Source organism: Candidozyma auris, chromosome 6 (genome assembly GCF_003013715.1).
Source record: "Candidozyma auris chromosome 6, complete sequence".
Taxonomy (NCBI): domain Eukaryota; kingdom Fungi; phylum Ascomycota; class Pichiomycetes; order Serinales; family Metschnikowiaceae; genus Candidozyma; species Candidozyma auris.
In genome coordinates, this window is record NC_072817.1 from 154,931 (window position 1) to 168,684 (window position 13,754).

Here is a 13,754-nt window from a genome sequence, read left to right on the forward strand (position 1 = left end):
GCACGCGCAACGTTAACGAACGGATATTTGACAGCTACTGTTTGCAAACAGAGGCTGAGCGAGGCTTGCTTGTGAGTGAGCGTGGCTCTCGCTGTGAAGAGGCGCGCTGGAGCTAATGTCGAGGTACCGACGCGAAATAATTTTGGAAGAAAAGAGCGGGCACGCTATTGTTTCAACCGGAACAAATCCACAAGGTTCAGTTTACGCACCACTTTCCCCCTCCTCCATTAAGTCACCGCACAGCAGTAGGAGAAAAGCACAAGACGATGAAACAGGCGAAGCGACACAACCGCCGATCGTGATGATCATGTTGTTTCGAAAGTTTGATTGGTTCTGGAACAAAAATTTGCAAAAAATAGCAAAGCCCCGATGTCAATGTGGTTTGTGGGAGCCGCTTTTTTACGCTGGATGTGAAACATTTTAGCTTGGTTTCTAGTGCGTCAAGGTTGCCAGCGTGGTGGGCTAAGCGCTCTGTGCGCCTCCTAAACACCAGTGCTCGTGCGGGCCGAGCCATCGGGTCGTCGTTCCATCGGGGCTGCAGCGAACAAATTCAGTGTGAACAAAGAAAATCGTGAAACAAACTGTTGCGGCCAAGCGACGAAATTATGGGTGAGGAGTTCAGCAATTGAACCAACATGCCAACAGACACTCCATCGTGAGGTTAGCATGTAGGGGAAAACACCTCTTGGCCTGAGCGTCAAGAAAATGCACGCGGATGGAGGTTGCGCTCCTATTTTGTCGCGGGAGGCTAACTTTAGAAAGTCCACGGAAATGGTGGCAGATGGGTGAACAAGCACCCCCTGCAAAAAGGAAAGAAGAGAGGAGCAGGTTATATTTGGAATAATGTGTTATTTTGGGGATGAAGGGGGTGAGGGTGCGGCTAACCCCGGTGGCACCCTTCTCCTTTGAATAATCACCCCTCCCTCGCAGGGTGCCTTTCAGATCGCTGGATCGGTGGAAGCAAGTTGTTCCGACGCACCTCTTGTCGCAGGGCTACATACAACATTTGCTAAGGATTGCCGTGGTAGGTGAGGGTGCCCGTGTTATGGCACATGTACAGTATTTACCTCGGCAAGCGGCAGTGGAATCATAATGCATCGAATGCAAGACATGACGCAGAGGATAAGAAAAGAAAGGCAAGGAAGAAAAATTTAGGGAAGTTTGCATGCCATCGCTTACTTAAATACTAGCGCTGCTGCCTTCCCAAGTTTCATCACCGACACCTGCTCCAACACCCATTCCCGTTTAATTTTTATTCTTTTTCACTTCTAATTTATTTTCAGCATTGAGGCGGTCTCCTTCTGCTTCTCATAGATATCATGCTTTTTTTCCACTTCATCGCTTGGCTCGTGGCCACTTTTGGGATGGTTTCGGCAGCCACCACATCTAGCTCCTCCAGCACATCCACCACGTCTACTATGAAACCCACGTCTGTGTGGGTGACAGGCACCGACGCCAACGGCGTGTTGAAAACTACGCAGAGCCGTTTTGAACAAACGCAGTTTGTGGTTGAGACCAGTACTACAGCGGTTCCTAGCGGTGCCATTGGCCTCGGGAGTGTTTCGGGCACAGTTGGACAAGTGAGATCGTACGAGCAGGTGACCGTGTCCGCTGGAGGATCGTTTGCATACGGAGCGGTGCCAGGGGGACTTCGTGGTAGCATGCCATGGGTCACCGTGGGCACGACGCTTGTGTTCGTCTTTGGTGTGGCGATGATCTAGGTGCCTTCTCAACCACTCTCCCACCCACCGGGCGCCGTTGAGGACACTCGCAGCATATGGCATGGGCAGTAACAAGAAACACTGTCAGCAGGAACTCGGCTCTGCCAAGCAGCAGCATTGTCAAGGGCCTTGCAATTAGCATATTAGGTATTTAATGGATATACTCCCATCACGGGCAACGGCGTAGCAGCTTAGCAGCTTCGCAGCTAAGCACCGGGCGTAGATATAAGCCATGTGGATACGACACGAGCGCCTGCCTACGGGCACGAGGCCTAGCCGGGCCGCCCCCCTTCTACGGCCATTGCACCTGATAAGAGAGATAACGAAGATGCACTTTGAGATGGGGGGCGTCACCAGGAATGTTGAACAAATTTGGAGACATGAAGAAAATCCCTCTTGTCTTCATCGCATGGCTCGGTGCCAGCGCCAGATAAGAAGTCGCCAATCACGGGCTAGTGCGCACTGTGGCGCCAGAAACCACGTTAGAAACACAGGGTACAAAAAAAAAAAGATTGCAGCGATATGGAGCTATCTACACCATTTGCGCGAAACCAACCACGAGGCATGTCAGCGGAGGGCGAAGGAGTGCCGTTGCTCGGCGCGAAAAAGACCGCTCCCTTGGGGCTGGCAGTGATTGCGAACAAGGGCGCTGTGGCCAGAGACCATGTACGTATAAACAGAGCAAGGAGACGAAGAGGAACTGAAACGAGAAACTGCAAAGAGCAACTGCAACGAGGAACTGCAACGAGGAACTGCAACGAGGAACTGAAACGAGAAGAAGCAGACGGGAAGGCTGGCAGTGGAAGTGTGCTGGATCAGCCATTGTCCAAGCCAGGAGCCTGAGCAGTCAGCTGAGCAGCCAGGGGAGGCCAGGAGGCAGAGAAGTGGCTAGGGGCACGGCTGGGGCCAGCTGGGGCCAGCTGAGGCCAGGGGTTTGTGGGAGCTTGGTGGGGCCCTGAGTGAAGGATTGTAACTTTTGCCGGTCTTTTTGTGGAAGTGGCAAGAGACGGAGGTAGCCTGTCTGGGACTGTGAGGGCATTTACTGGGCGGAGGGGACAGTGGGACATTGGTGGACTCCTCGCGGCAGATGGTTTTTTGGTACGACTGCTTGTTGGCTAGGAAAGAGATTTGCAATTGACGAGAGTGTTATAGATAATTTTGTTGATCGACAAGTTCTTTTTGTTGATTTGCCTATTGTTCTGTTGAAGGTCACCTGGCACTAATTCTCGAACCTCGCCAGTGGGAAACCTCTTGCTTTCCTGGATCCTCTTCTCCTCTCGTCAATCCCTCTCTTCATTTGCATCTTACTAACCTACAGATGGCCAACGAGCGAACGTTTCTTGCGTGGCTCCGCACGTCGCTTTCTCTCACCACCATTGGCATTGGCATTGTCCAGCTCTTCAAGCTCCAGCTCAAAGGAGAGTATGAAGAAATGACAAAGTTCGGCAAACCCATTGGCGCCGGCTTCTTCTTGTTGGGAATCCTGGTGCTTTTGTTTGGGTGCTACCGCTTCTTCAATGTCCAGGCGTTGCTTCTACAAGACAAGTACCCGATCTCATATTTCTCGGTGCTGCTGCTTGTGGCATCAGTATTTGTGTTGGTGTTTGCAACCGTGGTTGTGGTGTTCACCCAGTGAGCCGAGCCCAGAAAAGATTGCTTGAATACACTGCTGTTCGATGCTTCCAAGGAAGTTTGCGTTTTGTTTTAGCCACTTTGCCTCACTAGCGCTTTGATAATGGGCCTCGTAGCTTCCCAGTTGGAGCATCATTTTTCGCAGCCATTTCATCGCTCACTCTATAGGCACCACTATCAGTCAGCTACCAAAGACTAACAACAAATTTACCGCCTTGATGAATGTCATCGCTTTTCAGGGCATAAGAGTTGCTATCGTCAATTTTTTTAATAACTTATTGTAAGCCCCATACTTGTTATCGTCAATTTTCATCTTTGCTAAGTCTTGCGCCACGAAGTCCCTCGTTTCTGTCTCCTTTTAAATACTTTTATGCCAGTGATACTAATTTTATCATCCAGTTAAGGACATCACCTCTAAACACCCCTCATGTTGATAAATAGTGATAATCTACGTTGACCGCTCAATTTACCCCATTGCAATGAGTCCTTTAGGTGCTAGGGCTCTTACCCTACGTGGCGTCACGTGTACGCATAACATCATCGTTTTGCCATCGCACGAACTCCTTGCCTCCGCACCACCTCACTCATAGAAAAAAAATTCTATAGCAGTATCTTCATCTACCGTATAAACTTATAATCAAACAAAATGGTATGTTGAAACGATACCTTTAGAGCCACTCATAACGAACTCGACAAACACAAATGCTGAATCCTCCATGTCGCTAAAGAAAGAAGCACTCCACTATTCGAAGTTTCCTTGTCATGTTCCTTGAAATATCTCACACCTAAGTGATCATCAAATCTTTGCACAACAAGAATACATCAGAATCCCAAACCAAATCAAAAAGTAAAAAACTGTTTTGTATTTGTTGTGGTTCGACGTTTCATCCATCACATACTAACACCCCAGGGTAAAGTCCACGGTTCCTTGGCTCGTGCCGGTAAGGTTAAGTCTCAGACTCCAAAGGTTGACAAGCAGGAGAAGCCAAAGAAGCCTAAGGGAAGAGCTTACATGAGATTGTTGTACACCAAGAGATTTGTCAACGTCACTTTGGTCAACGGTAAGAGAAAGGCTAACTCTAACTCTGCCTAAGTTTCCCTTTTGCACGCTTTTCTTTTAACGATTGCCTCTAAGGCTGTGTATATCTAATACAGATTCAACTGAACATATACTGATTGTGTTGTATTTACATGACTACCATTGTGGGTGAATCTTGAAGCAGTAGACCCTCGACCGGATCTCTGCCGTAGCCTCGTCTTCTTCAAACATGGGCGTCCAGTTCTCACACGCTATTTGCTCCGCTTTAAAGTCGAACTGCTCGCTTGTCTCGAAGAACTTCAAGTCTTCATCTAGTAGGTGTGGTCTGTGGGGACTGAAAACGACAAGCCCAGTGCCACTAGCCTTGAGGGCTTTTCTGCAAGCGCTGAGAAGCTTGAGGTGTTCTCTGTGATTGAAGACCAAGTCTGACAAGATGACAAGATCAAATTTGTCCTCTTCCTTGATCTCTTTGGGCAAAGCGCTCTCATCCTCGATATCATCGTAGCAGAGAGCTCTCACATCGTTACCCCAAATGTATCCTTTAGCCTTAACAATTGTGTCTTTAGGGATTCCTTCGCAATGATCGATATTATACTGAATGTGATCAATCAACTCAGGGTCCGGGTAGTCTGAGCTAATCACTTTGGAGGCCCCATTGACAGCACAAACCAAGGAAGGCAACGCTGCAGCTGCTCCCAATTCCAACACTTTTTTTCCCCTAACAAGCTCCTCAGCGTGAGCATCAAGGTAATTAGCAGTAAATTTGCCTGCGTTCCAAAGCAAGTGTCCCCACAATGGCGATTTACCCACAAGCTTAAGTTTGATGGTTGTAGGATCTGTCTTTCCTGATACTCTTTCGTATTCGACAAAATGAGACTCTGGGGGTGGCGGCCTAAAGCCCTCAGGCTCCTCAAAGAGGCCAGCATCAATTTCTGTGTCCGACATGCTAATGTATATTGTGTTTGGACTAATTTGAGAGGAAGAGAGTGGTGATTATATTGGTTGTCTCTGCTCACTCCACCCTACAAGGCCGCACCAGTGCCGCAACTACTGCCAATGGCCAATTTGCAGAGATTCTAAGGGACGAGAAGCAGAGGAGAAAAATGGATTGGAGAGTAATAGTCGAAAAAGAATTTCTTTCGTGAAATTCAGAACCTTGATGTTTGGGCACTATAGGCACTGGTATGGTATTTCGCAGCCATTGGACTCATCCGTATTAAGGTCGTCAAACATGCAGACAAAACGCCAACATATAATTCCAGTAAATAGCTTCGACTAACCTTTAACCTCGGATACAGAATACCCCATAATAATTGCAGAAAGTGATAATTATTAAGTCAGGCTCTTATCGTAGAACGTGAGGTACTGGTGTGGGTATTGCATTTCTAGAGATGCTCTTCTCGTTAGCATAGATCTACCCACCCATGTCCAAGTACACATGGGAACGGATCCCTCCCAACTTGGCCCACACGTTCCACGTGTACCAGGCAGCCTGTGAGCGACAGCAGCTCAGTCTGAATGTGGTAATCCGTCAATTTTTAAAAAGGTCGTCAGACAGATATGGCCTCTTCGTCAAGGATAAGCTCTCGAGGGTTCAGGGCAATGAAATGAATAGAAAGCACTTTGATCCCATGGTGGCCGAGATTCTTTCTCCAATAACTAAAACTCCGCTTCGATTAAATGGCGTGGAAGCTCTTTCCATAGAAGATATCATGGCAAAAGCAGGGTTCAAGGCACCTGCTGAAAAGCCTTTAATTAGTGGGAAGATCAAGGCCACACAAAACACTAGTGACTTCCAGGCACATATTCTTTCCTTATTTGCATCCACGTGTTCTCCATTGCATTGCATACCGCCACATAGCGGTGCCCTCAACTCGTTTCGCTGGTACAGAAAGCTTCTAGCATCCACCCCAGTGATCATCTTCCTCCGACAACCACAGCGACTTCTTTCTGAGACGTCGATTCAGGAGATCAATTTGCCCTTCGAAAATCTACGATCGCAAATTGGAGAGCTTTCGTTGAAGTACAGGCAATCGTCGTTGAATGAGCAGAGAATCAGGAATTACCACCTTACAAACTTGGTCACTCCAGATTTGCTTCGCCTTGCGTCAGACTCGCTTAATGCTGCAACGCAACAAAATTGGCACAAAAATTCCGTTTGGAGTGATTCACACAATCTGGATCCGTTCTGCGATACGCTTATAGATATTCAGCGACCACAGATAAATGCTTTGGGTCAGAAAAATCAAACAATGAATCTAGAGGATGACTATTTAAAAACAAAATTTCCTCTTCACTCCATTCAAAAGCAAATTTTGCTGGCGGAAGAACCATTCGATTTGAAAAGAGTGTTTCCCTATGACGTTCTGTTCTCGGACATTCACATCTTGACGATTGAAGAGCCAATCCTATACGATAGCCACGAAAGGCTTCTAGATGTTCTAGAGCTGCAGGAAGAGATGGAGATTTTGGCAGTTCGATTGAATTTGTTCACGCCTCTTGTAGCGAACAGCCTTCTTGAAGCATCCTCCAGGCCAGAACGCAAGGGAATTCGCAGCCAGGATATGGATTACCACCAATTGTTGCAGTTGGCTCAGGAGTCACGGAAACGAACACCACAAGCCGAAAATGAAAGCAACATGACGTCATTCTTGGAGCGTTTAGGTGAATTAGGACTTGTACGTGTTGAAGAAGGCGTCACAAAAAAATCCATTACAATCTTGAGGTAGACCCTAATGAGCTGAAGGCTGTATTAACAAAATTGTCCTGCAACTAAACGCGAGCGCACTAGTCTGGGGTGGAGCCTCTCCGTCAAATAACCAGAGCCATTCTTCAACAATGACACTAAGAGCAGTCGGTGCACGTGGTGGAAGACCTCTTCAACTCTTCTTGTTGGTAGCAGCAGTTTTGACTTTTTATTTATGGCGCTATGGGCTGAAAGGCGACGAGAGCCATAAAAAAGACCTTCTGAGTCCCATACTTTTAGAAGATGATCTGGATACACCTGCCCCGAATAATGGTGGTGACAGCAACGGGGGTCAATTGGCTTCAAATGGAAAATGGGTCGATGAAATCACACCAGAGTTCCTTGCAGGGTTGGATGAGAAGGTTGAAAAGTGCATAAACTATGTGGACTATTCTCAAAAGCCTCACGCTCCATATTCTAAAGGCAAGTACAAGTTTCCTTTCATGCGTCCTCCACTTAAGTGTCGTACATTCAGGTCGGATGCTGTGGAAAAGGTCATTGTGGACCTCAAATCAAAAGTCAAGGACCCAGACCTTGCTAGGTTGATTGAAAATTGCTTACCAAATACTCTAGACACCACCATATTGTGGCACAAGAAAGCTAGCCCCAACAAGCCGACGCTGTACCCTGAAACATTTGTGGTCACTGGCGATATTCACGCAGAATGGTTGAGAGACTCGGCTCGGCAGTTGTCAGTATACCAGCCGTTCGTAAAATACGACGAAAAGCTTAGGGAGTTGATCAAGGGAGCAATACGCACGCAAGAGAAATATATCATGAATTCTCCATACTGTAATGCGTTCCACCCTCCTCCGGGTTCTGGTGTGAAAAAGGGCAATACTGCCAAGGATGACGTAATCCCCAGACCCGACTGGAATCAAGTCTTCGAGTGTAAATACGAAATCGACTCGTTGGCGTCATTCTTGACCCTTACAAACGATTATCTCGAGAGCAGCGATGGCGACACCTCGATTATCACTTCCTCGTGGATCAAGGCATACGAGAAGATACTTCTCATTTTAAAGAGGGAATCGCTGCCATCGTTCGATCCCGAAACTGGGGACGTTCTACCCTTTTACTACTCTTTTAAAAGAAACACTAACATTGGTTCTGAGACCTTGCCTCTCGATGGTACCGGTAATCCCGTCAACTTCAATACTGGCTTAATTCGGTCGGCTTTCAGGCCATCGGATGATAGCTGTATCTTGCAATTTTTCGTGCCGGGGAACGCTCATATGCTCACAGAATTGAAAAGAATAAAGAAAAATTTCCTTGACAAAGACTCAAATAGAAAGGAGGATTTAACTTTGCACAAGAAGTTCACAACTTCCTTTATCGAGGAGATAGAGAGGGGACTCAAGGAACATGCAATTGTGGATCATCCCAAATGGGGTAGAGTTTATGCCTTTGAGACTGACGGGTATGGTAGTAATATCTTCATGGATGATGCCAACATTCCATCATTGTTATCTTTACCTGATTTGGGTTACCTAGATGTTAATGACGAAACCTACCAGAGAACCAGAAGTATGATTCTTTCTAAAGAGGGTAACCCATACTTTTTAACTGGTCGTCATTTCGAGGGTATCGGCGGCCCGCATATTGGTATCGAGAATGCTTGGCCCATGTCACTTTTAATGAGAATACGAACCACCGATGATGATAGCGAAATTCTCGACAGCTTGAAGTATATCATGAGCACCACTGCTGGTCTAGGCTTGATGCACGAAAGTGTAAGGGTAAATTCCTTAAGAGGTTTGTCGTACACTAGGCCATGGTTTGCTTGGTGCAATTCGGAGTTTGGCAAAACTATCTTGCACTTAGCCAAACATAAACCCCATTTAATCTTCCGGGAGGAATTTGCCTCCACGCCTTACACCCTTGATAAAGTATTTACCTGAGCATCACAAACGTAAATTTTCTTGTATAAAATTACACAATCTAAAGTACATGATGAACTACTGCCTTATGTAATTCGCAATGGATTCTGCGGTTTTGGACGAAGCATCTTTCGCTGTGTCTTCGAAAGCTGCCTGATACCGAGCCTGTAAGTCAGCATCTGTCTTCTCACTTACCTCAGCATTTCTGTCCTCTGGAAAGGTATACTGCCTTTCTGTTTCTTCCTCTGAATCTCTGTCGACTTCTCCGTTATTATCATCTTCATCCTCGTAGTCTGAAAGAACATGAGAGTCCTTCTCATCGCCCTTTTTTAGGTCCATATCCTTCATAAGCTTACTCAACGAGTCTGTCTTTCTCTTTTCCTCCCTCTCCGCTTTTTCCTTCAAGATTCGATCTCTTTCCGCCTCGTAGAATTCGTGATATTCCTCAATCTTTCTGTCAACAGCATCCATGAAGTCGTCGAATCCTTGACCAGTGTATGCACTGCAGGCCAGGACGTCCAATTGAGAATAAAACTCCTCTAACATAAGAGACATAGAGTTCACCAAGCTACTCATATACCCTGAGCTTGAGCCATCATCCCCATTTAACTCTTTATCCTTCATCATAGCCATTTGGAAAGCCTCGAAATCTTGCATCCATTCGATGGCGAAGTCGGCTTTTTTGACGTCAGTCTTGTTGAATACCACAATCATTGGCAATTTTGTCTTGTAAAGAATGGAACACGCGTACAACATATTCGACATGAAGGTGGTTGGAGATGAATTTCTTGGAGTATCTACAATGTATGCAATGACGGTTGGAAAAGTGGATGCAAATGCCTCTGTAATGATGGCACCAGATGCTGACCAAACAAAACACTCGATCTGACCTGGAGTGTCGACTATGACGTTCTTGTACTTGTCCCCCTTGCTATCGATGAGCTTTATGACCTGATCCACTTTGGTGGAGAATAAGTTGAGGGAAGTGACGATTGCACCATTTGGACCTAACCCATATTCCTGTTGAACTTTCTTATAGTTGACCGAGTCTCGAATATCGATATTGGGATGATAAGGAACTCTAAGAACGGCCGGATCTAGATTGAGGATATATGGAGGGTTTTTCTTTTGATGGAGATGAGCATTCAACCTTTGCATAAAGGTGGTTTTTCCAGACCCTGCCATCCCAATGCATATGATGGTGGCTGGCTTTTTCTCTGAGGACAGCATGGTTAGAGATTATTAGTAATTGGCGAAGTACTGCGATGGGTTATAATTTTGAGATCTCTTGATGTGCGTGAAAGAGTGCACCCGTACCACAATACACTTCACCGGAGCAGCCGTAACCATGGAATGAACATTTGACCGGGTGCGCAGAATATATGCTTTTTTTTAACCTGAAAGCCTTTTTTTCCATTATAAGTCTCTTGTTTAGTACAAGTTCAAAACTCTTTCAACGACACCGCTGTAAACAGATTCGTGCTCTAAGATCTGAATACTCTCACTTTCAGCCTGGAACACCTGATGAGGTTTGGGACCACCTGGACCACCAAAGTTGAATTGCTGTTGTTGCTGGTTGACCAATTCTTGTGCAGAAGCAGGGTCGTTCATGAGAAGAGCGTAAACAGGCCTGAGACCAAGCAAGTTGACAAAATACCACGAGATCGCCGAGACGTAACGCACACTCAAGTCAGGAGTGTTGACGCCGTTTTGCAACATGCTCTTGAATCCCTCAGTCAAAGGAAAGGGAAGTTTCATGACCACTGACCCGGCGAAAAAGTAGTTTACCCAAGCCATAATTAACGTTTGTGGAACGAAATTCATGAGATTACCTTTGGCCATGTTCATCATCGCGTCATTCATCGAGGCGTCAGCCAATGGGTTGCTTATCTCTTCAGTGCCCTGTTTCTTTGCCAAAAATTCGTCACTCTTGAGCTTTTCGATAAAGTAGGTCTTTCTCGCCTCAAACTCCTGAGCACTCAATACGTTGTAGTTTTGTCTAAATGCTAGAGCTCTCTTGAGAAATGATCTGTTGTTAATATCAAGTAAGCAAAAGATTTTTGCTCTCTTACATACTTCTCTCTGGCGTTCTTGACCGGGTCCAATTTTGGACGCGGCGTAATGAGATAGGTGACATTGGATCTCAACAACCCAACTAGCACCATGGCCACGGTGATTGGGAGGAGCATCCAATACTTGAGCTGGGGATCAAGTGTTATTTCGTCTATCATGCTAGAAGTAATTGTGGTGAATCCGGTACTAAAAGTTTCGAGATTGAGACTACTGTCTTTGAAGGTGGATTGTGCAGGCGACTTAAAATGGGTGCAAAATGGCTACTCAGAATAGAAGGTCTCTATTCTACAGGAAGACAGAAACGCTTTGGGCTATTATGTCTGTATTACACTCTGCTTGTTGTCTATTTGTGTCAAATAAGCTGACTCCCTACAGATGCTTGCAACATCTGTCATATATCCTTGCAACGGATTACTTATTTGATGTGAGTAAGGAGTTTACGCTAGCAAAGATAGAACTTCAGCTTAACCGGTGCTTGAACATCACATTAAAAAGAGGCTGTTGGATTTCCTCCTGAATTTCCCACGAGTGAAAACTTATGTAAGTTGAAGTTTCCTCGTTGAGATACCAAGCGTTTTCTCCCAGGCTGTATAAATCCTTCTCTTCATGATTCGCTGTGGCACATCGTCTGACGGCTGCAAGCAGTGAAGCCCTTTTGATTCTGGGAAAGGATAGTAGAGATGTCGCTTTGATCCCAAAAGTTAATCTGAGTTGGGCAATAGCGCATTTAATTGAGCCAGTATTGAATCATGGCTGTGACGGCAACTTTGATGAGAGTTGTATTACTCTATTTGTGTATCTATATGTCGGTCGAGGGCTCCATTTGATATGCTAATGATGGTAATGACCTGTAAGAAGTTGCAGCCACCACCTCTCCGAATCGTAGAAGAATGCATATACGGTTTCTATATGCAGTATTTGTGTCAGTACCTTTGGCTCATATTAAACCAGCTTGAAACAATGCCAACTAGCAAGCGCAGTGGCGCAGTGGAAGCGCGCAGGGCTCATAACCCTGATGTCCCAGGATCGAAACCTGGCTGCGCTAGTTTTTTGCTTTTTTGTCTAGGGCACATAGGAGCTAAAAGCAGTTAAAGTTTTCTGATCTCATAGTCAGTACCTAGTGTGACCGGTGCATTTAGTCACCATCAGCATGTATGGTCCTTTCACGGACCTCACAACTCATCCACAAGCATCATAGATTGTATTTCTGGCTAGAATAAAACAATTCATCGATAGGCTCATCTCTTGTACGCAAGCTTGCAATTTGTAGTGAAGGCCCTCTTCATCTGCTTGAGGGTGCCCCAAGTAATCACTCGTGGTGGGATATCAAAGCTCCCATCAGTGAGTTCGCAGCCAAAATCTGCTCGTAGCTAGTACATATGTTGACAAAGTGGAGATTAGAGTTAGAACAAGAGAATTCAACAAGAACCAAGCTGGCCTACCATATCGACTAGCTCTAACCGGTCTATTTTGCATAATCACTTATCTATAATCGTCTCATTAGAGGTCCACTTGGTCACCCTTGGTTGAGCCCTTCATATAGCGCGACAGCATCAAATACTACTATCGCATAAACTCATTATTTCCTCAAACGATACTACGACAAAGCAAGTATGGGATGGTTTGGTGGCTCTCCATCTAAAGTGTCTGCTGTAAGCGAGGTTCCCGAAAAGAAAGAGTCCGTGTTTCTCGAGGACCTACCTCCCAAGTTTGAAGACAAAAAGCCAGAGCATCACGATGTGGCCACTTATCAAGAAGCACTAAAGAAGGTCAGTCTCTCAGACATTACGCTTTCCAACTACATTACTATGCCATGCTTCAGAGAGGCGATGATGACAGGGTTCTCAGCCATGGGTGTGTTGGGAGTAGTTACTCTCTTGATCCACAGAAACCCCGGCAAGTCTGTAAACTGGGGCATTGGGGGATTCTTCTTGGGCTCTGTGGTTGGATTTGAGCAGTGTCGCTCGATACGAAGAAAGTCTTTTCAGAACGTTGAGAGAGCAAAGCAGGCGAACCAGGCCAAGTTGCAGAGCAAGATCGCCAGCAAGGAGGAGAAGGATGAGGCATTGGAGAAGTTCAACGAGACGCAGAGAAAGTAGACTTCGGGAGAGCGTGATTGAAAGCATGGATGTTGAATCTTGGACTTTACACTTACTGTTGAAGCCAAAAGGTGTGACAGGTAGTATTTGAGAGGATGTGCAAAGTGGAGCCAAAGGTGCTCTCTCCCAATAGGTTTTTGGGATGTTTCCTTGCTTGTTTGAGAATGAATCTTGTAATGATTGTACATAGTTTAGAGAGGAACGAGTAAAGATTTCACTTTAATGATGTAGGATGTGGGGGAGATTAGGCGCCTATAATTTAACAATAATAACGACGAAACAAACACATGCTCAAAAAAGCACTTGCCGAACTGATCACTACCGCTATATAGTGTAAAGATGCTAATATCAATTCTTCGCTCTATGAAGAAACCCAGTCAGACCTGGCTCTTCGCAGGCATCCCCATGAAGAAGCAAAAGCCCATTTCGCAGCCATTTTTGCCCGCACCGAAAAGGTGCCCCTCCCAGTCTCCAGCACCCAAATTCAAGAACCCTCAATCTTTCAGTTTTGAACGTAGTTTCTTTTCCTAAGTGTGATTCCTCCTTCTCGAACTTCACCCCCTA

The 13,754-nt window shown here is 45.9% G+C and overlaps 8 protein-coding genes and 1 non-coding gene across 9 annotated transcripts; 6 read left to right on the top strand and 3 right to left on the bottom strand. All coding sequences in view use genetic code 12, as the record gives it.

The window, feature by feature from the left end:
• Positions 1–1,364: 1,364 nt before the first annotated feature.
• KRE1 (Kre1p) lies at positions 1,365–1,721 on the top strand (the record flags this gene model as incomplete). Its single annotated transcript, XM_029037485.2, has 1 exon — positions 1,365–1,721. The coding sequence occupies one exon, from the start codon at positions 1,365–1,367 to the stop codon at positions 1,719–1,721; it is 357 nt and encodes a 118-aa protein (XP_028888541.2).
• A 564-nt stretch (positions 1,722–2,285) lies between these two features.
• On the top strand, positions 2,286–3,357 carry CJI96_0004757 (uncharacterized protein; the record flags this gene model as incomplete). The annotated part of the gene is made up of 2 exons (XM_029037484.2): positions 2,286–2,387; positions 3,040–3,357. The coding sequence occupies 2 exons, from the start codon at positions 2,286–2,288 to the stop codon at positions 3,355–3,357; spliced, it is 420 nt and encodes a 139-aa protein (XP_028888540.2).
• Positions 3,358–4,548: 1,191 nt separating this feature from the next.
• Positions 4,549–5,337, bottom strand: CJI96_0004758 (S-adenosylmethionine-dependent methyltransferase; the record flags this gene model as incomplete). The annotated part of the gene is made up of 1 exon (XM_029037483.2): positions 4,549–5,337. One exon carries the CDS (start codon positions 5,335–5,337, stop codon positions 4,549–4,551), a length of 789 nt encoding a protein of 262 aa, XP_028888539.2.
• Positions 5,338–5,816: 479 nt separating this feature from the next.
• CJI96_0004759 (uncharacterized protein) lies at positions 5,817–7,121 on the top strand (the record flags this gene model as incomplete). The annotated part of the gene is made up of 1 exon (XM_029037482.2): positions 5,817–7,121. The coding sequence occupies one exon, from the start codon at positions 5,817–5,819 to the stop codon at positions 7,119–7,121; it is 1,305 nt and encodes a 434-aa protein (XP_028888538.2).
• Positions 7,122–7,230: 109 nt separating this feature from the next.
• Positions 7,231–9,039, top strand: CJI96_0004760 (uncharacterized protein; the record flags this gene model as incomplete). Its single annotated transcript, XM_029037481.2, has 1 exon — positions 7,231–9,039. One exon carries the CDS (start codon positions 7,231–7,233, stop codon positions 9,037–9,039), a length of 1,809 nt encoding a protein of 602 aa, XP_028888537.2.
• A 57-nt stretch (positions 9,040–9,096) lies between these two features.
• CJI96_0004761 (GTPase NPA3) lies at positions 9,097–10,248 on the bottom strand (the record flags this gene model as incomplete). Its single annotated transcript, XM_029037480.2, has 1 exon — positions 9,097–10,248. One exon carries the CDS (start codon positions 10,246–10,248, stop codon positions 9,097–9,099), a length of 1,152 nt encoding a protein of 383 aa, XP_028888536.2.
• A 201-nt stretch (positions 10,249–10,449) lies between these two features.
• CJI96_0004762 (uncharacterized protein) lies at positions 10,450–11,249 on the bottom strand (the record flags this gene model as incomplete). Its single annotated transcript, XM_029037479.2, has 2 exons — positions 10,450–11,047; positions 11,095–11,249. The coding sequence occupies 2 exons, from the start codon at positions 11,247–11,249 to the stop codon at positions 10,450–10,452; spliced, it is 753 nt and encodes a 250-aa protein (XP_028888535.2).
• An 815-nt stretch (positions 11,250–12,064) lies between these two features.
• Positions 12,065–12,136, top strand: CJI96_0004763. Its single transcript has one exon. It is a non-coding gene; the product is annotated as a tRNA-Met (tRNA).
• Positions 12,137–12,704: 568 nt separating this feature from the next.
• CJI96_0004764 (uncharacterized protein) lies at positions 12,705–13,190 on the top strand (the record flags this gene model as incomplete). Its single annotated transcript, XM_029037478.2, has 1 exon — positions 12,705–13,190. The coding sequence occupies one exon, from the start codon at positions 12,705–12,707 to the stop codon at positions 13,188–13,190; it is 486 nt and encodes a 161-aa protein (XP_028888534.1).
• Between the last annotated feature and the right edge of the window lie 564 nt (positions 13,191–13,754).